Raw genomic sequence first — 24,466 nt, 5'->3', positions numbered from 1 at the left:
GATTTCCTAGTCTAGCAGAAAGATGTGTATGCAAAAGGAAAAATCATGTAAGTAATTATTACATTCCTCAAATGCAAAGAATTTCAGGAATACTTAAAGCAAATTAAAAATGCAGATATATATTTAAGAACAAGATCAGAACAATTCATAGCAACTGTGGTTGTTAATGTTAGTAAATAATCTGTTGAAACATGGTCATTAAAAATATAAAAAATGGGCACCTAGGTTACTCCATCAGTTACACATCATACTCTTGATTTTGGTTCAGCTCATGATCTCATGGTTTGTGAGTTCAAGCCCCACGTCAGGCTCTGCACTGACAGTGCGGAGTCTGCTTGAGATTCTTTCTCAAACATTTAAAAACACAACAACAAAAAATAAAAAACAAATTGCTCTTGTCCTAGCTCAGGTTTGTTCAGTTTTTACTTAGGTACTCATAGGCAATCATAACCCTCACTGCTATAGTGCGTGGTAATTATTTTGCTAACCAGTGCTGGATAGGTAATTTAAAGGTCAAAATATTTTTACTAATTTGGGTCAGTTGATAAATTTAACAATTACATGTTATATATTTGTCTAAAACTATTGGGTTGCAAGACTTGGCTGACAGCATATACAAATTTGCTCTTTTAAAATATCCCTCGGTCTAAAAGTCTTCTGTACTACACATACCAAATGAAGATATTTAGTTAATATAAATATCTGTAACTTTAATACTTTTTAAAAAATAATCTGTACTCGGTTACTATTTGATTTAGGAATACACACTAAGAACTTGTTTACTTTTTGCCTGAACAGTCCTTCTTCCAAATAAAAGGTAATCTTAGTTTTCAAGATGAATTCTGGCATTTCAAGTTCTGACAAGCTGTTGCTCCACCTGTGCCAACCGGTACCCCCCGTAGATGTCTACTCAGCCAGGCTACCGCGGTCCTTGGCCCAGGGCACGTCTACTGCCCTTTCAGGAAGACATCCTTCTGTATTCCCAACACCTAAAAAAGACTTAGAGGTGTCTCCTTTACCCTCTCATAGCCACTCACTAGAAGGAATCCCTTGTATTCTAATCAGCTCTTTGCTTGTTTGCTCTCACAATGTACGTACTTTGAGGTTCAAGAACTGGGTCTTATTCAGCTGGGTAACTGCAGCATTTGCTCTAGTGCTAGGCTCAGAGGTGCCCCCATCTGTTACTGAAGCTAGTGCAGTGTTCCTGAAGGAGAGGGCCAGGCCCTGCAGGGCTACAGTCCAGAAGAGAACAGGAGAGGACTGTTGAGCTGGAAGAGATCAAGGGCCTCTCTACAAGCCCCATCACTTGAGAGAAGCCATTCAAAAGGGAAAATCCAAAAGCCAGATTACAGGTGGCTCAGAGATGATTAAGTAATCCAAGGGGTCAAAGCTGACTTACTTCCTTAGGAGGGCCATAGATTTCAAGAGATCTGATGAGTGCCTAATTTGGGTCCGATGCTTTGTAACTTCCTGTTAACTATCCATATTTTACAATCAGGGAACCTAGGCAGTAGAGGTTAAATAACACATAGGAAGCAGGGCTGAGATCTGAGCCCAGGTCCGCCTACCTTCAAAGCCCACATCGTGCTGATGCTCTTCTAGGAGCAGAGATAAGTGGAGTTAGGGAAACCAGAAACATTCAATGTCAGCTCCATTTCAGAGACCTCTCCTCCCCCCCACTCCTCCCCCGATTCCTTAACTGGGTCAAAGTCTCATTCCCTGTTAGGTTCTCTCACAGTTCTTATGCTTCACCTGGGAAACCCCTATGACAACGGATTTTACATACATTTGTAGGATAACGGATTCTCCCACGATAGCAGAAGTGAGAAGACTAGAGCCTGAGGAGTTCTCTGACCCACACACTGCAACTGGCCCAGAATGTCATAACATTAGCACTGACCACTAACTTCCCTACTTTTGACCCTTTTAACCTTGGAACAACCAGAGAAAGCCAGATACGCTTACTAATTAACGACATACCATGTCCTCCTAAGCTGCTCCCAGCTTCCCCATGCTAACAAGCTCCAATCGGAGCACATCAGACACCTTCCCTGTTATTTCACATTACACCTTTCCCATTCCCCTGCCTTTGGATCTCTGCAAAAAGCAAAGGATGGCGACTCATTCTCTTGCTATACCAAGTTTTATGCCTCAGCTTATTTCCATTTAGCTGGTCTTCCTTTATTTTCACACTGTAATATTCTATTTTCCATATAGTTATCAATGAGACAGTCCACAAAATATGTGAAAAAGAGAATATGGTATTACTCAGTGGGCTTAGCTTTTCAATCTAATCTATTTACATTTGCCCCAACATGAAAGATCCCATCAGGTTTCGGACAAAGATGGGAGACTCATTCATGTGAAAATAGTGCAATTGATGCTTTGAGGTGATTTCACTTTTAAAATTCTGCTTGATATACAGTTGCTGGGGATGTCCTAACTTCCCAAAGAAAATTTTACAAAGTGACCAGGGCCCATCAGCAACCCAATATGCACTGATACATAATAAGTATCACCAGGCTGAAGCAGGACCGCAAAAACAGCTTTTTGGCTGATAAAGTTTACCCACAAAAGTCTTCAGTGGTCACTAAAACATTATTTCTCTGGTCAAGCAGTGCCCTGGGAACATTGGTTTTTACCAAATATTGGAATGTCTTTAATCCCATCACTTTCTATCTTATTTCATTTTCTACAACCCACCTTTAAAATTGCTTAGCTAATTACCTTCTTTAAAATGACACCTCTAGGGGCACCTGGGGGGCTCAGTCAGTTAAGCGTCTGGCTTCAGCTCAGGTCATGATCTCACAGTTCATGAGTTCGAGCCCTGCATGGGGCTCTGTGCTGACAGCTCAGAGCCTAGAGCCTGCTAAGGATTCTGTGTCTCCCTTTCTGTCTGCCCCTCCCCTGCTTGTGCGCTCTCTCAAAAACAAACATTAAAAAATTTTTTTTAAATAAAAATGACACCTCTAATCCGTGCATTTGCTAGATGACATTCTCATTTCACCACTCCATTTCTCCTCTACACTCTATTCTCCTTCCTTCTCCCGGCCCTTTGTACCTCCATCATCCCATCTTCCCAAGGGATTCCACCCCGGGGATCTCAGGGCTGTCCCTGTGCAAGGACTGACCTCCATTTCCTACAGCATCCAGAATCTGCACAGAGTTCTGTGGCCCTCACGTCTAACGTGACATTAGAGTAAAAATTGAGAACGAAGTTGATAATCCTCTGGAGAGACTGGACTGCTTGCTCGTGACACAATCATGTTATGTAGAATGTGTTACATCTCAGGAGCCCCAGAAGGCATCACTATCACTGATTTTCAGAGAAGGCAATAGTTGCTGTTTTTAATACTAAACTCAACTCAGGAAGAAAAGGTAAAGTGATGTTTCATATCCTCTGCTTAAGAAGATAAGAAAGTGTGTAAAAGGGTTTTTTAAAAAGACCTTGAAAATAAGAGTTTTAAAAAACCAGAAAGAAATTTTCAGTTATTTAGAAAATTCACGTAGGTGGAAGGGATTTGTCTCACACTGCTGATGGACCACATCCAACCCCACAAATGAGAATCCATGTTTAGGTGAAGGTGATATTAACTGAGGATGGACTATTAGAGATAACTACGTTCTTTGGTTAGCTTTTTGTTTTAAATGCTTTTTTTGATGTTACCAGCCACAGTAAAATAACAAGATGTTCTTTGTTACCCAGAGCTTTTGAGATGTTACTTACTATGGAGGTCCGTTTTCAATTCCTGTTCCATAAGAAAACGCAGCTCTTCAAGATTCCCTTGTAGCCAAATGCTGATACGCTCAATGTTTTCATCCCTCTCCTGCAGCCTCTCTGTTAGCTTTTTTATTCCTTGCAAAGTCTCACCACCACTGTTTACCAGTTCCTTTAAAAAATAATGTTTTGCAGTGTGTAAATATAAATTCCAACAAAAGAAATAAAAACGTTGAGTGAATCGTGTCCAAGACAAAAATATATATGCAAAGTTGGTATTACTCTTGCAAAATAAGTATACACAGCACATTCACAAAGTCCTGTCAAAGATCTCAGGGGAAAAATGGATTAGCAAAGGAGACGAATGACATGCTCACTGAGGTCCAACTTTTAACTGGTAGGATGGCGGTGGTGATGGTGTGGCGGCGGCATAAAAAGCCAGCTCACCTTCAAAGCAGCACAGAATTGCAGACCATCTTCTGCATGGCTTACAGCTTAAGAGCTTTAGAATCAGGCTGGATCTGAGTTTTAAAGCCCCGTTAAGTTCATGAACTGTTTCGTGTTGAGCAAGTCACTTCAACTCTCTGAGCCTCAGTAGCTTCATCTGAAAAAGGTTAAAAGCTAAGCCAGGATCATATGTAAACCTGAAATACTTAGAAAGTGGCAAAGCAGGATTTAAACTCCATCCTGCCTGCCTTTATAGTGCTGGGGGCGGGAGGGGGGGCGTGGAGAAGCAGCAGGGCTTGGTAACACATGGAGGGCAGATGAACTTCAGACGTGACAACTGTGGCCTCAAATAGTGTGTGTTCAATTTGTGTTTCTGGCTAGGGGGTGGGGGAGTCATTCCCTTTAACCTACTCCTGGTAGAGTAGGAAGACAATTTCCCAAAGGATTACGATTTCATAGTGACATTTGGCCCCGCTAAAAATAAGACAACGGTCCCAAATGGAGTCACTTATGCTGAGCCTCAGATCACCAACATGAAAATTAATTTAATTACAGTTTTGGCTCTCTGGGAAATGGAATCTTACACTGGTCGTTCAGGAATCCTCTAATCACCCGATCAGCACTAGTTAGGTCATCTGCCTGATAGATGCCTGCCATCAGCTAAAGGCAAGTGATCCTGCAATAACCAGTCTGCTTTTTTTTGCTTAGTATAACTTCCCTGTTCCTGCTCCCTTCTGCCTATAAAAGTCCTCTGTTTTGTATAGCTCCTCAGAGCACCTTTTTATCTGCTAGCTTGGATGCTGCTTGATTCATGAATCATTGAATAAAGCTAATATGATACTTAAAATTTACTCATGAATTTTGTTTTTTTAACAACATTTTAAGATGATGGTCGTTGTCACTCCCTTTCAATCCTGACTTCCTACACACACACACACACACTTATTAGGTAAGTGAATATTTTTAGAAATATAATATTTATGGAGACAACACAAAAAAGCTCACCTTAACTGTAGTCTGAAATTCAGCCCACAAATCCAAATACTTCCCTAAAATAAAAATTTTCAAAATTCAAAGGTTATGGAAATGTGAAGATTTTTATAAAAGTAATGCTATTTGTTTTCCAAAAATTATGTTTATCTAAAAATTTCTACTTCCAAAATGACAGAAAAATTGGACCAGACTTGCCCTCCTACTATCAGCAAGGAGAAAATATGTGAAATATATTTGTTTTCCTATCCAGTTTTCAGATACTGGGGAATGGGCAGCACAGAACTGTGGTACCTGAAAGGAGAGTACAAATGAGGCAAGCCCTGTGCTCACGCGGCTTACTGCTTGGGGACACCTTCGCAGACCCGAGTGCAGGCAGAATGAGGCAGGCGTGCACACAGACACAAAAACCTGGACAAAGATTAGCAAGCTGAATCTAGCAATGTATAAAAACAATAGCAGCTTTTGAACAAGTGTGTTTTATCCCAGGAACTTGGTTTCACATTCAAAAATGAGTCAATGGAGGTGCACCTGGGTGGCTCGGTCGGTTAAGTGTCTGACTTCAGCTCAGGTCATGATCTCACAGTTCATGGGTTCGAGCCCCACGTCAGGCTCTGTGCTGACAGCTCAGAGCCTGGAGCCTGCATCGGATTCTGTGTCTCCCTCTCTCTGCCCCACCCCAGCTCATATTCTCCCTCCCTCCCTCCCTCCCTTTCTCTCTCTCTCAAAAATATTTTTTTAAAATCAATGCAATTTACCCTTCTAACACCACGAAGGAGAAATCCCATGTGAGCATCTCCGTAGACGCTGGAGTAGCTGAGGTCTCACAGGCACTGCACACCTTCGTGACCAACCACCTCCAATCCATACCTTGAATGCCCAGGTCAGAGCGCCCCCGCTTGGCGCCGCCCTGCAAGTGCTGCACACATCATTACTGGGGAAGTTAAGTGCACCTGTGCGACTACACTGGGTGAGAACACCTGCCATTTTGCACCTGATTTCCTGTACACTTTGCCCCATGTGCCTTTTCCCTTTGCTGATTTTACCCTGTATCCTTCACTGTAATGGGCAATAACCATAACAACTTGAGCCCGGTGGATCCTAGCTAATCACTGAGCCTAAGGATGGTCTTGAGGACCCCTATTACAACACCTGAAAGCTGCAAAATCCTGCTGAGAAAAATAAGTTCTAAACAAATGAAGATATATACTGTGTTCTTGGATTGAAAGACTTAATTTTGTTAATATGTCAATTCTTCCCAAATTGGTTTACAGAGTCAGTGCAGACCCAATTAAGATCCCAACAGGTATGTGTAATTATAGATTAATAAGCTGATTCTAAAACTTATATGGAAATCAAAAGACCTAAAATAGCCAAAATAGTTCTAAGAGTGAAGCACAAGTGTGGAGAACTTACAGTACCCAATTTCCAGGCTGAATATGAAACTACAGTAATCAGGACAGGGTGGTATTGGTGTGAAGTTAGATATTGAGAAGGAACAGATGCATCAAATGGATATCTGAGAAAGTTGTTGGAGTAGTACAATGCTAAAAAGACAGTCTTTCCAACAATGGTGCTAGAATAACTGGATATACAGAAGAGAAAACAATGAAATTCAACTCTTACCCCACGTGTAAACATGAACTTGAAATGAACTGGAGATGTAGACATAACAGTGAAAACTAAAAGCTTATAAAGAAAATACTGGAGAAAATCTTTGAGAACTTGACTTAGGCAAAAATGTCTTAGTACACAGAAAGCACTAACCTTAAAAGATGAAATAAATAAAGCAGACTTTATCCAAAGGAAAGACTTTTGTGTTTTTTTTAATGTTTATTTTTGAGAGAGAGACAGAGCGTGAGAGGCGGAGGGGCAGAGAGAGAAGGAGTCACAGAATCCGAAGCAGGCTCCAGGCTCCGAGCTGTCAGCAAAGAGCCCGATGCGGGGCTCGAACTCACGGACTGAGAGATCATGAACTGAGCTGAAGTTCGACACTTAACCGACTGAGCCACCCAGGCACCCCGACTTTTGCTCTTTTCAAGACAACATTAAGAAAATGAAAACTCAAGCCTCATACTGGAAAAGGACTCATTTCCAGAATACACAAAGATTTTAACATAACAACACAAACAACACAAAGCAATGAGCAAAAGATTTGGACAAATGGCAGACTGCATTTTCCAGAGATGGCCCCACAATATATTCCATCCCACATGTGCTTCCCAAAATGTGATGCTGACAACGCCTCCCATTAGTGGTGGCGTCTGTGTCCCCTCCCCTTGTACTTGGGATGCTAGCTTTTGGAACATAGCAGGCCAAGCAACTACATGGAGAGTCCAGCAGAGAGCCAGCATCAACATAAGACACACTGAGTGAGTGGGTGGCTCTTCAGATGCTTCCAGTCCCCAGCAGCCAAATTAACCCCAGACATCAAGCTGCTCCAGCTAATGTCATGCAGAGCAGACATGAGTGGTCTCTACCAGGCTCTGGCCAAATTGCCAATTTGGGAGCAAAGTAAATGATTTGTAATATTTGTTATGCTGCAAGGGATAATTGGTTCAAGGCACTTCACAAAGGATGATGTACAAGTGGCCAAAAAGCACATGAAAAAATAACAACATCAGTCATCGGAGAAATACAAATAAAAATCACGATGAAATACCATTATATACCTATTAAAAATGGCTTAAATGTTAACAATTTTAAGTGTTCCTTTTAATTTTTTTTTTTAAGTTGGTTCACTTTTGAGAGAGAGAGACAGAGCGTGAGCAGGGGAGGGGCAGAGAGAGAGAGAGAGAGAGAGAGAGGGAGGCACAGAATCCGAAGTAGGCTCCAGGCTCTGAGCCCGATGTGGGGTTCAAACCCACAAACCACGAGATCATGACCTACGCCGAACTCGGATGCTTAACCAACTGAGCCACCCAAGCGCCCCAACAATTGTAAGTGTTTTGACAATTCTGAATGTTGGTGAGGATGGGGAGTATCCCATTGCTAGCGGAATGATAAATTTGTGCAACCACTTTGGCAAACTATTTTGGCAGTTTCTTACTGCCAAGTTACACATACACTAACTATACAACCCAGCAATTCCACCCCTCGGTATTTACCCGAGAGAAATGAAAACAAATATTCACAAAAACAAGTGTAAACAAAGAGTAACCAAAACCTAGAAAAAATCCAAATGTCCTTCAGCTGGTGAATGGACAAACAAAACATGGTAGATCTTCATAATGGAATACTTAATTATACAGCTATAAAACGGAACAAAGCAATGAGACATGCAACGACATGAATGATCTAAAAAAAAAAAAAAGAAAAAAAAAGCTAGCTGAGTGAAAGACATGTGGTACGAAAGTGTGCATACTCCATCATTCCATTTGTATCTAATCCTTAGTGACGGAATGCAGATCAGTGGGTTCCAGGAGCCGGAGATAGACGGGAAAGTAGCCACCAAGGGTCACCAGGGAAACAAAAAATGTTCTCTATCTTACTTGGGGTGGCAGTGGTTAGAGTGGCATGTACATTTGTCAAAACTCATTGAACTTAACATGGGTGCATTTTATTGGATGCAAATCAGTACAATTTATTTAAATAAAACAAAACATTGGGGCACCACCTGGGTGGCTCAGTCGGTTAAGCGTCCGACTTCGGCTCAGGTCATGATTCCGTGGTCTGTGAGTTCGAGCGTCAGGCTCTATAGTGACAGCTTAGAGCCTGGAGCCTGCTTCAGATTCTGTGTCTCTCTCTCTCTCTGCCCCTCCCCAGTTCATACTCTCTCTCTCAAGAATAAATAAACACCAAAAAAAAATGTTTAATAAAACAAAACAGTTATTCTTTATATATAAAGATCACCCATGACACCTTACTTACTCTGATGAGCTGTCAGTTGCCAACACAGGTCACCTGACGCGCACTTGAGGTCTTCTTCTCTTTTTTTGTATAGCTCTATGTTGTTCTTCATGTATGCAATATACTGGAAATTAAAAGCATGTGACTGTTTTAAGCAGTTTAGATACTGTAGATTATCCATGAGTCATTCGGCAAACATTTATTGATCCTCCTCTGTGCCACTGACTATTCTCAGTACAAGGGTAACAGAGCAGAACTCTTGTTAAGCTTACATTCCAGTGAAGGAGATAAGGGGTCTGGCTTCCCAGTCAACATTTAAGCCCCCCCAAAACACACCGCATTCAGAATATAATTTGCCGCAAGAAGAAATTAAAAGATATTCTGCTCAAATGCATCATGTCCACAAACAAAATATTGCTCTGTACACAAAATGTGCATGCAGTAAATGTGCCGAGGCAGCCATGCTGCCAGACCGGAGGAGTTTGGTGTAGGACCTCAGAGAAAGGACTTATTGAGACTGGAGACCCCACAGATTTGTTCACTCCATTCAGAGGTTTCACTGGGTTGGTAATGGAGGCAGTAGTGGCTTGTGTATTAAAATCATCACTTTCTGTTCTGACCACCCAATGCTCAGGAATGCTTAACTCTAAAGTCTCTGGGAACTCTGAAAGCACGGGCTTTGGATATAAATTTGGCACTCACCCAGTTTTAAGAGAGAAACAGTCAAATACTAGAAACTACTGATAAAAAGAATCTAGAAAATGGCATCCAGTACTATAGAAGGTGTAGATGCGGAACTGTTTATAAGCCTGTTGTAGGGTCTAATCATGCAGCCTTGATCTTGTCCCAGTCTGTGTGACTTGTTGGAAGCTTTTGTAGTAAACCAAAGTGAAAACCCTGTAAGTCAAGTCCAAGTCATCATTCCTGCCCCTCGTTGAACGTGAATCACTGTTTGTAGACTTGCCTAGTTCAGCTGCTTTCCCGTAACTCTCAAATGTTTTAACACACTGAATTGTAACTATCTATTTATTTGCGACTTCCTCAGCTAGACTATGAGCTTCCTAAGGACTTGGGGCAGTATCTTTTTCATCTCTGTATTCATTGTGCCTTCCCCAAGGCCAGAGATTCAGTGGGGGCTTAAAACATTTGCTGAGAGTAGGGATGTAATCAGCAAGACGGAGAGTGGTGAGTGAATAGGAGAACAGCACAGGGTCATTCGGGGCCTCGTAGACGGTTAATAGATTAAAGAGAATTTTTAGAATCAGTGTTTTCACATAGTCATCCATTTGCTTACCCATTACTAACGTAGCAAAAACAATTCCAGGTATTTTAGTAAATAATCTATGTCATCTTGACAGGAAGACAGTCTTGTGGAATATTTCCGTGGGTAGACGAAATGCCTTATGAGATTGTTTCAAGGGCGAGAAGAATGAACATGTATTGCATGCGTGCAGGTTACTGATGATGGTGCCAGGGCTCTGGAGCACATTTACCTTTCCAAAGTGCATTAGTACCTCTTATGCCACTTTAATTCTGCCAAAAAACCCTGGTCCTCATACTGGTAGATAACTGCTGTGATTTAAATGATGGAAAAAATTACCCAGAGAGGTAAAGGAATGTTTCCCTTAGTGTCTTATTGCTGTGGGACGGTTTTGATTTCTCTAGCTATTAAGAGTTATTAAAAAAAATATAGAACCTCAGTTTCCTCATGTATAAAAGGAACATAATATCTTATCCACCTTAAAGGTTACTGTGAGCATCAAATGGGACTGAATCCCCCTCCCGTGGCACTGTGCAAAACCCTTGGGATCCACTGATACAGATCCTCACCTTGAGGTCAATGTAGTTTACTGGGAAAAAATGATACAATCAATACAAGACAGACAGACAACCTAATGTTTTAAATGGGTAAAAAACTTGACCAGGCACTTCACAAAGAGGTACACGCGTGGCCAACAACATATAAATAGATGCTTCATTAACCATCAGGAAAATGCAAATTAAAACCACAATGGGACACCACTACACCCTCCCAGAATAGTTAAATGGAAAAAAAACCCAAGGTTTGGTGAGAATGTAGAACCAGTGGTGTTCTCACAGGCCCCGCTGGGAGTTGCAATTACTTCAACTTCTTGAGAGACGGCACTGTGCACTAGGATGGACAGTCCACATCCCTATGGCCTTGAGATTCCACTTGAGGGGTATACCCCACAGGAATATGCACGTATGTTCCCCCGAAATACATGTACTAGAATATTCATGGCAACACTATCTCTAATAGGCCCAATTAGAAACTCTCTCACCTCCCCCCTCCATCCACAAAGTATATAACTGTAGTACAGTCATATACTTGAATACTATACATCATTAGGGATGAACAAACCATACTACACTCAATAATAAAGATGAACCTTACAAATAGTATTGAGCAAGAGTGCATACTGTATCATTCTATACATATAATGCTCAGAAACAGACAAAACTAACCTTTGGTGTTAGAAGCCAGTATAGTGTTACCCATGTGGGGAGGCCAGTGACAGGAAGGGACACAGAAAATATCTGGATACTGTTAGCGCTTTGTTTCTTGATCTGCATGCTGGTTACCCATGTGTGCTCATTATGCGTTTCGCTTATGATTTGTGCAATTTTCTATATGTACTTTAAGCTTTATTTAAAAAGTGTTAAGAGCTATACTCTCCTTTTCTCCCATAACTATTACAGGTCTAGGCAAGCAGTCAAACCACCATGCAAAGTGAAGTGCTCGTGAACTTACTTTTCTTAATTTTTCATTTTCCAGGAGCAAAGCATCTACTTTTAAGTCACGTACATAGATTTCATTTTCTAAGTTCTTGAGAGTTTCAAAATGGCTTTTGATCTTATGGCTTTCTTGGTCTCGTAAGTATTTGAGTTCTTTCTTCACTTTTTCCTGCTCAAACATAAAATCCACAATTAACTCGGAGTTGAATAATCAGGACACCAGTGTATTAGATTGCCCTGAACCACATTCAGAGATGGGGGTCTAATTAATTCCTGAATTATCAGCAGAGGCTATGTGGGAAAACTTGATGTTTAAAACTCCACAGTTGATTCACTTCTGGGAAGATGGTGCAGAAAGAGGATGCTGAGCTTATCTCAACCCATGAACACACTGAGCCACATCTGTGTAACTATCTGTGAAAGTGGCCTGAAAACTGGCAGAACAGACTTTCACAGAGAGGGGCCACACTGAAAAGGGTAGGGGTGGTAGAGACTGGTTAGGAACCCAAACCATGGCAAAAATAACCACAAAGAGGAGAGACACCACAAGAAGCCAGAGGAACAGACCCCATACCAGGCACCCCAGGCATGAGGGACTCACAGTGGGAAGACAAGTCTCCATAATATTTCACTTTGAAAAACAGTGGGGTTTAACTTCTTGAGTCTTTATGATCATCAGGGTTTACTTCCAGTACTTTAAAAAACAGTATGCTTAGCTTTGGGAGAGCTGGAGGACAATAGGAAACTGAGTCCCCACCCTTAAAGAGTCAGCATAACAAATGACACAACATAGAAACAACTGTTTCAAAAGTAAATCTATGCAGATGTATTTACTAATCTCAGAATGTATGCAGAACGCCCCCAGTCAGAGAAAAAGGGATCTTTAGGAGACCGTTATAGAACAAGAGTGCTAGCGGACGCCATTTCTCTTCCTCCCCCCACCACCCCATGCTAGTTGGCCAGACACTTGCAGGAAACAGCAGGAATGTTCTCCACCTATCTTGCTGGCAACTAGTGCCCTGCCCCTACATTCCTCTGCAGATCAGCCCACTCAATCTGCCCTACTCCAAAGGCATCCCTCCAAAATGGCTCCAACCATGACGCCAACCATGACACCCTGCAAAACAATCCCAGCAGAGACCGGCACCACTCCAAAGTGACTCCTTCCCTGGGGAGAGAGGAAGATATCCACACATACCAGTGTACCCACAGTCCCAGTAGCTGAACCTTATGGCAGCAGCACAATGAGAGTATGCCACTGATCAGTGAGACTGCAGCCCCAGCAGACAGACTGGGGGCAGGCATCTGGATCGGAGTGCGGGCCACACGCACCATAAAGCCTCTCAGAGGATGATGGGGAGCACCCTACAGTTCTATGCAACTACAGCTTTAGCAGATGGACTGAGAGCAGGCATCTGGTCTGAATGCTGATACCACCTAACTAGAAGCCATCAACAGCCCCAGACTGTCTCTTTAATGGCACAGAGACCAAACCCTTCCTGGTGCACCGACAGCAGGCAAAAAGGGCCATTACAACTGACCTGACTGAAAGCAAACGTGGCTCAGCCACAATAGTGGGCTGCACGCAACCCACAAGGAGATGCCACTGAAATGCCTGGTTCTGCTGAACAGGGAGCACTGCATCACAGGACACCATAGGACCTCTTCTTCATAAGGCCACTACTTGTAGCTGAGTTTTCTAGTACATAATAAGAAACAGAGTTAGACAGAATGAGGAGACAGAGGACTATGTCCCAAATGAAAGAACAGGATAAAACCACAGCAAAAGGGCCAAATGAAACAGAAATAAGTAACATGCGTGATAAACAACTCCAAGTAATGGTCATAAAGATATTTACTGGACTTGAGAAAAGAGTGGAAGAGCTCAGAGAGACCTTCAATAGAAATACAAAATATAAACAGAACCGGTCAGAGTGAAGAACTCAATAACTGAAATAAAAAATATACTAGAGGGAATCAATAGCAGACTAGAGGAGGCAGAAGAACAAATCAGTGATATGGATGGATGCATGTTATGGAAAACAGCCAAGCTGAACAGTAAACAGAAAAACAATATAATAAAAAATGAGAACAGGCTAAGGGAACTCAGTGATATCATCAAGCATAATAATACTCACATTATAGGGATCCCAGAAGAAGAAGAGAGAGAGAAGGGAGCAGAAAATTTATTTGAAGACATAATAGGTGAAAATTTCCCTAATCTGGGGAAGGCAACAGACATCCAGATCCAGGAGGTATAGAGAACCTTCAACAAAATTAAACCCAAAGAGATCCACACATAGTAATTAAAATGGCAGAAAGTAGTGATATATATAGATTTTTAAAAGCAGTAAAAAAAAATTTTTTAATTAATGAAGTAAAATAAAACAGTTAAATATGAGGGAAACTCCATAAACCTATCAGGTGTTTTTTCAGCAGAAACTTTGCGGAACCGAAGGGAGCGGCATGATATATTCAAAGTGCTGAAAGGGGCATCTGGCTGGCTCAGTCAGTAGAGCATGTGACTCTTGGTCTCTGGGTCATGAGTTCAAACCTCATATTGGGCTTAGAGACTACTTAAAAAAAAAAATAAAAGTGAAATCAAAGTGCTGAAAGAAAAAAAAATGCAACCAAGAATAGTCTTCTCAGCAAGTATGTTATTCATAATTGAAGGAGAGATAAAGAGTTTCCCAGACAAACAAAGTTAAAGGAGTTCATGAGCACTAAAGAGGCCTTACAAGGAATGTTAAAGGGAACTCTTTGAGTGGAAAAAAAAAACCCAGCATATCAAGAGTATGAAAACTATGAAAGGAAAAAATTTCACAGGGAAATGCAAACATATAATAAAAGTACATTAATCACTTATAAAACCAGTAAGGAGGTAAAACACAAAAGCAGTAAAATCAATTATATTTATAAAAATCAGTCAAGGGGCGCCTGGGTGGCGCAGTCAGTTAAGCGTCCGACTTCAGCCAGGTCATGATCTTGTGGTCCGTGAGTTCGAGCCCCGCGTCGGGCTCTGGGCTGATGGCTCAGAGCCTGGAGCCTGTTTCCGATTCTGTGTCTCCCTCTCTCTCTGCCCCTCCCCCGTTCATGCTCTGTCTCTCTCTGTCCCAAAAATAAATAAACGTTGAAAAAAAAAATTTAAAAATCAGTCAAGGGATACACAAAATTTTAAAAATATAAAGTATGACATCATATACATAAACATGGGGGTTAGTAGAAATTCAGTGCTTTTAGAGTGGGTTCAAATTTAAGTGACCATCAACTTAATATGGAATACTATACACATAAGAAATTATACGTAAACCCAATGGTAACCACAAATCAAAAACCTGTAACAGATACACAAAAAATAAAAGAGAAATGAATCAAAGCATAACACTAAAGCTTTCAAACTCTAAGGGAAGTGAACAAGAGAAGAAGAAAGGAACAACCATGAAACAGGTAACAAAAATGGCAATAAGTACATACCTATCAATAATTACTTTGTGTGTAAATGGACTATATGCTCCAATTTAAAAACACAGAGTGAATGAATGGATAAAAAACAAAGACCCATCCATATGCTGCCTATAACAGATTCACTTCAGACCTAAAGACACATACAGATTGAAAGTAAAGGGATAGAAAAACATTTACCATGCAGATGGAATAGAAGCAAAAAGAAAGCTGATGTAGCAATATTTATATTGAGCAAAATAGACTTTAAGACAAAGACTAAACCAAGAAACAAAAAAGGACTCTACATAATGATAAAGGGAGTAATCCAATAAGAGGTTATAACATTTGTATCAAACAGGAGGATATAGCAATTGTAAATATCCATGCACCCAACATGGGAATACCTACATAAGGCAACTATTAACAAACAGAGTTTCTTTCTATTATTGTTGTATAATAATAGCAGGGGACTTTAATACTCCACTTGCATCAATGGATACACCATCCAGACAGAAAATCAACAAGGAAACAGCTTTGAATGACACATTAGGCCAGACAGACCTGACAGGTACATTGAGAACATTTCATACAAAAACAGTGGATTACACATGGAAACTTCCCCAGAATAGATTATATCTTAGGCCATAAAACAAGTGTCAATAAATCAAAAAAGTCTGAAATCAAATCACACATCTTTTCTTACCACAGCAATATGATACTAGAAATCAATCACAAGAAAAAAAATCTGGAAAGAACATAAATACATGGACTTAAATAACAAACTACTGAACAATGAATGGGTCAACCAAGGTATCAAAGAGGAAATAAAAAAATACATGAGACAAATGAAAACACAGTGGTCTAAAATCCTTGGGATGCAGGAAAAGCTCTTCTCAAAGGAAAGATTACAGTAACAGAAGACTACCTCAAGAAGCAAGAAAAATTCCAAAAAAACAACTTTACCTTACACCTAAAGGAGCTAGAAAAAGAACAAAGCCCAAAGCTAGTAGAAGGAAGGAAATAATAAAGATTAGAGCAGAAATCAATGAAATAGAAACTAAAAAAACAATAGAACAGATCAATGAAATCACGACCTGGGCCTTTGAAAAGATCAATGGAATTGATAAACTGCTAGCTAGACTCATCCAAAAAAAAAAAAAAAAAGGAGGACCCCCCCAAAAAACCTAGAAATGAATGAGTAGAAATAACAATGGACACCACAGAAATACAAGGGATTATAAGAGAATATTGTGAAAAATTACATGCCAAAAAATTGGACAACCTACAAAAAAATGGATATATTCATAGAAACATATAACCTCCCAAAACTAAATCAGAAAAAATAGAAAACCTGAACAGATCAATTACTATCAATGAAATGAAATCAATAATCAAAACACTCCCAATAAACTAAGTCCAGGACCAGATGGCATCAAGGCTGAATTCCACCAATTTTTTTTTTAGTTTGTTTGTTTGTTTGTTTGTTTGTTTGTTTATTTATTTATTTATTTATTTTATAGAGAGAAAGAGAAACTGTGAGCAGAGGAGGGGAAGAGAGAGAGGGATAGAAAGAGAGAATCCCAAGCAGGCTCCATACTGTCAGTGCAGAGCCTGACACAAGGCTTGAACCCATGAACTGTGAGATAATGACCTGAGCCAAAATTAAGAGTTAGATGCCTAACCGACTAAGTCACCCAGGAGTCCCTCTACCAAACATTTAAAGAAGAGTTAATACCCATTCTTCTCAAACTATTCCAAAAAATAGAAAAAGAAGGGAAGTTTCCAAATTCATTCATTTTGATAGCAAAACCAAATAAAGACATTATAAGAAAAGGAATCTACAGACTAATATCTCTGATGAACACAGATGTAAAAATCCTCAACAAATTATTAGCAAACTGGATCCAACAGTACTTTTATTCGAAGGATGCAAGCATGGTTCAATATTCATAAATCAATCAATGTGATACATCATATCAACAAAAGAACAGAGAAAAACCATAGGATCATCTCAATAAATGCAGAAAAAGCATTTGACAAAACACAACATCCATTTGTGATAAAACCTCTCAACAAAGTAGGTCAAGAAGGAACATACCTCAATATAGTAAATGCCATATATGAAAAATCCCACAGCTAACATGTTACTAAATGGTGAAAAACTGAGAAATTTTCCTCTAAGATCAGGAACAAGACAAGGATGTTCACTTTCGCCACTTTTATTCAACATAGTGCTAGAAGCCCTAGCCACAGCAATCAGACAAGAAAAAAGAAATAAAAGATATCCAAATCAGTAAGGAAGAAGTAAAAATCTCATGATTTACAGATGACATAATACTATATACAGAAAACCCTAAGGACTGCTGGAATTGATAAATGAACTCAGTAAAGTGACAGGATACAAAATTTATTTACATAAATCTGTTGTATTTCTAAACATTAATAATGAAGTAGCAGAAAGTAAAATTAAAAAAAAATCCCACTTACAGTTACATCAAAAATAATAAGATCCATAGGAATAAATTTAACCAAGGGGGTGAAAGACCTGTACTCTGAGAGCTATAAAAACACCGATGGAAGAAATGGAGGATGACACAAACTAATGAAACAATATGCCATGGTCATGGGTTGGGAGAACAAATATTGTTAAAATGCCCATACTACCCCAAAAAATTCATAAATGTAATACAGTCTCTATCAAAACAAAAACACTTTCCATAGAACTGGAATAAATAATTCTAAAATTTGAATAGAACCACAAAAGACTCCAAATTGACAAAGTAATCATGAGAAAGCAAACGAAGCTGGAAGTATCACAATTCCAGATTTTAAGAGACACTACAAGTCTGCAGTAATCAAAAGAGTATGGTACTGGCACAAAAAGAGACACGGATCAATGGAAAAATAGAGAACCCAGAAACAAACCCATGCTTATATGGCCAATTAATCTATGACAAAGAAGGCATGAGTATACAATGGGGAAAAGACAGTCTCCTCAATAAATGGTACTGAGAAAACTGAACACCTTACAGGCAAAAGAATGAAACTGGATCACTTTCTTACCCTAAACACAGAAATAAACACAAAATGTATTAAAGACCTAAATGTCAGACTGAAAACCATAAAATTACTAAACAAAAACATAGGCAGTAATTTCTTTGACATCAGCCATAGAAACATTTTCCTAGATAGATCTCCTCAAGCCAGGGAAACAAAAACAACAATAAATTATTGGGACTACATCAAAATAAAACATCTTTACACAGTGAAGGAAATCCTCAAAACAAAAGGCAACCTACTGAATGGAAGAAGATATTTGCAAATGATATATCTGATAAGGGGTTAATATCCAAAATATATATAAAGAACTTTTTTTTTTAAATGTTTAGTTTTGAAAGGCAGAGAGACAGAACACTAGTGGAGGAGGGGCAGAGAAAGCGGGAGAGATAATCTATCTGCAGCACGCTCCAGGCTCTGAACTGTCAGCACAGAGTCCGACATGGGGCTCGAACTCATGAACTGCAAGATCACGACCTGAGCTAAAGATGGACGCTTAACTGACTGAGCCACCCAGGTGCCCCTATATAAAGAACTTACAAAGCCCAACACCAAACAAGCAAACTAACAATCTGGTTAAAAAATGCACAGAGGACCTGAATAGACATTCTTCCAAAGAAGACACACACATGGCCAACACACACACGAAAAGATGCTCAACATCTCTAATTATCAGGGAAATGCAAATCAAAACTACAATGAGAAATGGTGGAATAGGAGAATCCTAAGCACACTTCATCCCACAGATACACCTAGATAACACCCACATCAGTGCAAATACCTCACTGAACAACCCCAAAACTGTCAGAACAGACTCCACAGCTAAATGTAGAGAAGAGGCCACAATGAAGAGGAGAGGAAGGGCAGAGACATGATCAGGAGCCAAACTGATCCGTGGAAGGAAGGGACACCACAAGCATACAGAGGGGAGAGGAAAAGACTCCTCACCATGCACCCCAGGCAAAGGGGACCAGCATTAGGAAGACATATTCCCATAACATATGGCTTTGAAAACCACTAGGGTCTAACTTTGTGAGTTCTTACAGTTAGTGTGTTTACGAATCAGTGGGTTGGGCTCTGGGATGGCTAGAGAACAATAGAAAACTGAGTTCCTGCCCTTAAAGACAAAGCCCAACAAACAGCCCAGCTGACATACAGCATGGAAGCAGCAGTTTGAAAAATGTCTGGGGCATACAGGAAGGATATTTATTTATTAATCTCAGACCTGTGCTGTAAGGACAGGGATGGTTGAGAGATTTCTCCAAGAAAAATAGAGCTGGCAAGCACCGTTTCCCTTCCCACCCCCTCCCACCCCAGACTAGATACACAAACACCCTCAGGAGCCAGCACAGCGCAAATGCTTTCCACCTAGTTTGCTCTTCCTCAAACCTCTCCCCTCCAACTTGGTGAGGCAATTTTCTAAAGTGGCTCCAGGTCCCCTCCCACAGAGGACTGGCAGTGACCTTGGTGGCACCACATGCCCCACCCCTGCATTTTCTGTAGAGCAGCCCTTGGCAGTTGCCTAGGCCACAAGTTCTCTCCTGCAGCAGACAAGTGCACAACTTTCTAACAATGTGCACCCACCCCCACATGCTCTTATGGACTTGTCCTTGGCAGGAGTCCGTCCAAAGTGGTGCCACAAGCTGACAGTGTGCAAGCAGCTCCAGTGGGGCCAGCACCACTCCAAAGTGACTCCTGTTCCTGGAAGTGGGGAAGATAACTGCATACATTAGTCTGAAACCCCAGCAGTAGGCCTGGGGGCAGACATATGGTTTACCTTCAGGTCTCATCCACCAATGAAAGCTTCTCAGAGGACAATACAGGGAGAGCACCTTGGCGTTCAGTGCTACCACACCTCTGGAAAATGCCTGGTCTGACTCAGCTCAAGTCCACAGCAGCCCTAAACTGGCCCAAGAACAACACAGGGACCAAGTCCTGCCAACAACAAGCAGAGAGAGCCACTGAAGACACCTGGATCAAAGGCAAATGCAGCTCCAACACAGAAGTAGGGTACATGCAACACATGTAGGAGATAACCGTGAAGTGCCAGGTTCTTGTGAACAAGGGACACTGCACTACAGGGCACTACAGGACTCTTCTTCATTAGGCCACTGCTTTCAAGATCAGGATATGCAGCTGACTTTCTTAATACAGAGGAACAGATACCCAGAGTTCAGCAAAGTGAGGAGACAGAGGAATATGTCCCAAATGAAAGAACAGGACAGTATCACAGCAAGAGACCTAAATCAAATGGAAATAAGTAATATGCCTAATAGAGAATTTAAATCAATGGTCATAAAGATACTCACTGGACTGGAGAAGAGTGGAGGGCGCCAGTGAGACCCTCAACAAAGAGAAAACATAAAAGAAAATCAGAGATGAAGAACACAATAACTAAAATAAAAAATATGCTAGTGGGAATAGTTGGTAGACTAGAGGAAGCAGAAGAATGGATCAGTGACCTGGAGGATACAGTAATGGAAAGCAATCAAGCTGAACAGGAGAGAGAGAGAGAAAAAAGACTAACAAAAATGAAAATAGATTAAGGAAATTCAATGACACCATCAAGCATTAAAACATTCGCGATATAGGAATCCCAGGAGAAGAGTTAGAAAAGAGGGCAGAAAATCTATTTGAAGATATAAGAGTTGAAAACATCACTAATCTGGGGAAGGAAATATACATCCAGATCCAGGATGCACAGAGAGCCACTCCCCCCCAAATCAATCCATAGATATCCACATCAAGATACATAGTAGGGGCACCTACTATGGGTTAAGTATCCAACTTTGGCTCAGGTCATAATCTCTCAGTTTGTGAGTTCAAGCCCTGCATCCAGCTCTGTGTTGACAGTGAGGAGCCTGCTTGGGATTCAATCTCTCTCTCTCTGCCTCTACCCCACTTGTGTGCTCGCTCTCTCTCTTTCAAAAATAAGTAAATAAACTTGAAAAAAATAAAGTTAAAAAAAAAGACACCTAATAATTAAAGTGGTAGAAAGCAGTGATGGAGAATATCTAAAGCAGCAAGAAAAAGGAAACAGTTGCATACAAGGAAAACCCCATAAGGCCATCAGCTGATTTTTCAGCAGAAACATTGCATACCAGAAGGGAGGGGCTGATATACTCAAAGTGCTAAAAGGAAAAAGCCTGCATCCAAGAATAATCTACTCAGGAAGGCTATCATTCAGAAAGGAGTTTGGATAGTTTCCCAGACAATCTAAAGTTAAAGGAGTTTATGACCACTAAACCAGCCTCACAAGAAATGTTGAGGGGAATTCTTTGAGTGCAAAGGAAAGACCATAAGCAGGAGTAAGAAAAATAGGAAGCACAAAAGTAATAAAATTAAGCATATCTATATAAATCATTTAAGGGATTCACAAAATAAAAGGATATGAAGTATAATACCATATACCTAAAACATTGGGGCAGGGGGAAGGAGTAAAACTTGACTGCTTTTAGAATAGGTTCAAACTTAAGTGACCATCAACTTAATATAGACTTCTATATGTATAAGATGTTATACATAAGCCTAATGGTAACCACAAATCAAGAACTGGTAATAAATATGCAAAAAATAAACAGAAAAAATCCAAGTATATCACTTAAAAAAGCCAGCATACTGTGAGAATAAAGCAAGAGAAAACAAGAACAGAGAAGAATTACAAAACAACCATACAAGTAACAAAATAGCAATAAGTACATACCTATCAATAATTACTTTGAATGTAAATGGACTAAACACTCTAATCAAAAGACATAGGGTGATGGAATGGATAAAAAAGCAAGACCCATCTGTATGCTGCCTACAAGAGACTCATTTCGGACCTAAAGATACATGCAGATTAAAAGTGATGGAAAAGCATTTGTCATACAAATGGAAGTGAAAAGAAAGCCAGGGTAGTAATACTTATACTGGACAAAATAGACTTTAAAGCAAAGACTCTAACAAAAGGCAAAGAAAGACATCATGTAATCATAAAGGGAACAATCAACAATGGGGATATTTCTTTTTTTTTTTTTTTTTTTTTTTTAAATTTTTTTTTTTTCAACGTTTATTTATTTTTGGGACAGAGAGAGACAGAGCATGAACGGGGGAGGGGCAGAGAGAGAGGGAGACACAGAATCAGAAACAGGCTCCAGGCTCTGAGCCATCAACCCAGAGCCCGACGCGGGGCTCGAACTCACGGACCGCGAGATCGTGACCTGGCTGAAGTCGGACGCTTAACCGACTGCGCCACCCAGGCGCCCCTTCAATGGGGATATTTCTAAATATTTCTGCACCCAACATGGAAGACACAAATACATAGCAGTTAATAACAAATATAAAAAAGTAATCAATAGTAATAGAATAATAGGAGACTTAAATACCCCACTTGCATCAATGGATAGATCATCCAAACAGAAAATCAATATGGAAACAGTGGCTTTGAATGACACATTGGACCAGATGGATTTAACAGATATATTCAGAATATTCCATTCTAACACAGCGGAATACAAATCCTTTTCAAGTGCACATGGGACATTTATCAGAATAGATCACATGTTAGGCCACAAAACAAGTCTCAACAAATTCAAAAAGACTGAAGTTATTACCATGCATCCTTTCTGACCACAATGCTATGAAACTAGAAATCAACCACAAGAAACATTTGGAAGGAACACAAATACATGGAGCTTAAGTAACATGCTACTAAGCAGTGACTGGATCAACCAAGAAATCAAAGAGGAAATTAAAAAAAAAAGTGGAGAGAAATGAAAAATGAAAAATGGAAACAGTCCAAAATTTTTGATATGCAGCAAAAGCTGTTCTAAGAGGGAAGTTTATAGCAATACAAGCTTTATTCAAGAAGAGAGAAAAATCTCAAATAAGAAACCTAATCTTACACATAAAGGAGACAGAAAAAGAAGAACAAAGCCAAAAACGAGTAGAAGGAAATAATAAAGATTAGAGCAGAAATAAATGAAATAGAAACTAAAAAAAAAAAAAAATAAAACAGATGAATAAAATCAGGAGCTGGTTCTTTGAAAAGATCAACAAAATTGATAAACCTTTGGCCAGACTCATCAAAAATAAAAAAATAAAATAAAAAGAGAGAGAGAGAAAGGACTCAAACAAAATCAGAAATGAAAGAGGAGAAATAACCACAGAAATACAAAGGATTTCAGGAGAATATCATGAAAACTCGTATGCCAACAAATTAGACAACCTAGAAGAAATGGAAGCAAATAACTTCCCAAAACTAACTCAAACATTCAAAAAAAAAGTTAATACCTATTCTTCTCAATCTATTCCAAAAAAAAAAAATAGAAAAAGAAGGAAAGCTTCCCAATTCATTCTATGAGGCCAAGTACCACCCTAATACCAAAACCGGATAAAGGCACTATAAAAAAAGGAAGCTACAGACCATTATCTCTGATGAACACAGATGCAAAAATCTTCAACAAAACATCAGCAAACTGGATCCAACAGTACATGAAAAAATTATTCACCAGGATCAAGTGGGATTTATTCCTGGGATGCAAGTGTGTTTCAGTATTTGCAAATCAATTAACATGATACATCACATCAACAAAGAAATGGAGAAAAATCATATGATCATATAATCATTTCAATAGGTACAGAAAAAACATTTGACCAAGTGCAATATCCATTCATGATCAAAATCCTCAACAAAGATGTGAAGAGAACATACTTCAAACATAATAAAGGCCTTATATGAAAACCCCACAGCTAACATCAGACTCAATGGTAAAAAACTGATAGCTTTCTCCCTAAGATAAGGAACAACACAAGGACATCCACTCTCACGTTTTTTTAACATAGTACTGGAAGTCTGAACCACAGCAATCAGACAAGAAAAAGATATAAAAGGCACCCAACTTGGTAAGGGAAAAGTAAAAATGTCACTATTTGCAGATGACATGACACTCTACATAAAAGCCCTGAAGAATTCACCAAAAACTACTAGAATGGATACATGGATTCAGTATGTTTGCAGGATGCAAAATCAGTATACAACCCATTGCATTTCTATACACCAATAATGAAGTAGCAGAAAGAGAAATTAAGAAGATAATCCCATTTATAATTGTACCAAAAATAATAAAATACCTAGGAATAAACTTAACCATGGAGGTGAAAGACCAGGACTATAAAACACCAATGAAAGAAATTGAAGATGACAGAAACAAATGGAAAGAT

At 39.8% G+C, this 24,466-nt stretch overlaps 1 protein-coding gene across 2 annotated transcripts in view; it reads right to left on the bottom strand.

Moving 5' to 3' along the window:
- Window positions 1-24,466, bottom strand: part of CCDC175 (coiled-coil domain containing 175) — a 69,748-nt gene that overhangs the window by 996 nt on the left and 44,286 nt on the right. For both annotated transcript variants that reach the window (XM_047079563.1, XM_047079564.1), the window contains 4 exons: window positions 11,778-11,930; window positions 9,026-9,128; window positions 5,171-5,214; window positions 3,728-3,890 (listed from right to left, as the gene is read on the bottom strand). In XM_047079563.1, coding sequence (XP_046935519.1) covers window positions 3,728-3,890; window positions 5,171-5,214; window positions 9,026-9,128; window positions 11,778-11,930 — 463 coding nt within the window. The remainder of the gene's footprint in view (window positions 1-3,727; window positions 3,891-5,170; window positions 5,215-9,025; window positions 9,129-11,777; window positions 11,931-24,466) is intronic.

The sequence above is a fragment of the Lynx rufus genome, unplaced genomic scaffold (assembly GCF_022079265.1).
Source record: "Lynx rufus isolate CCGP_SWC_20201006 ecotype Redwood Valley unplaced genomic scaffold, mLynRuf1.p SCAF_17, whole genome shotgun sequence".
Classification (NCBI taxonomy): domain Eukaryota; kingdom Metazoa; phylum Chordata; class Mammalia; order Carnivora; family Felidae; genus Lynx; species Lynx rufus.
The sequence above is the reverse complement of the archived record's forward strand: the minus strand, read 5'-3'. Positions and strand labels throughout refer to the sequence as shown.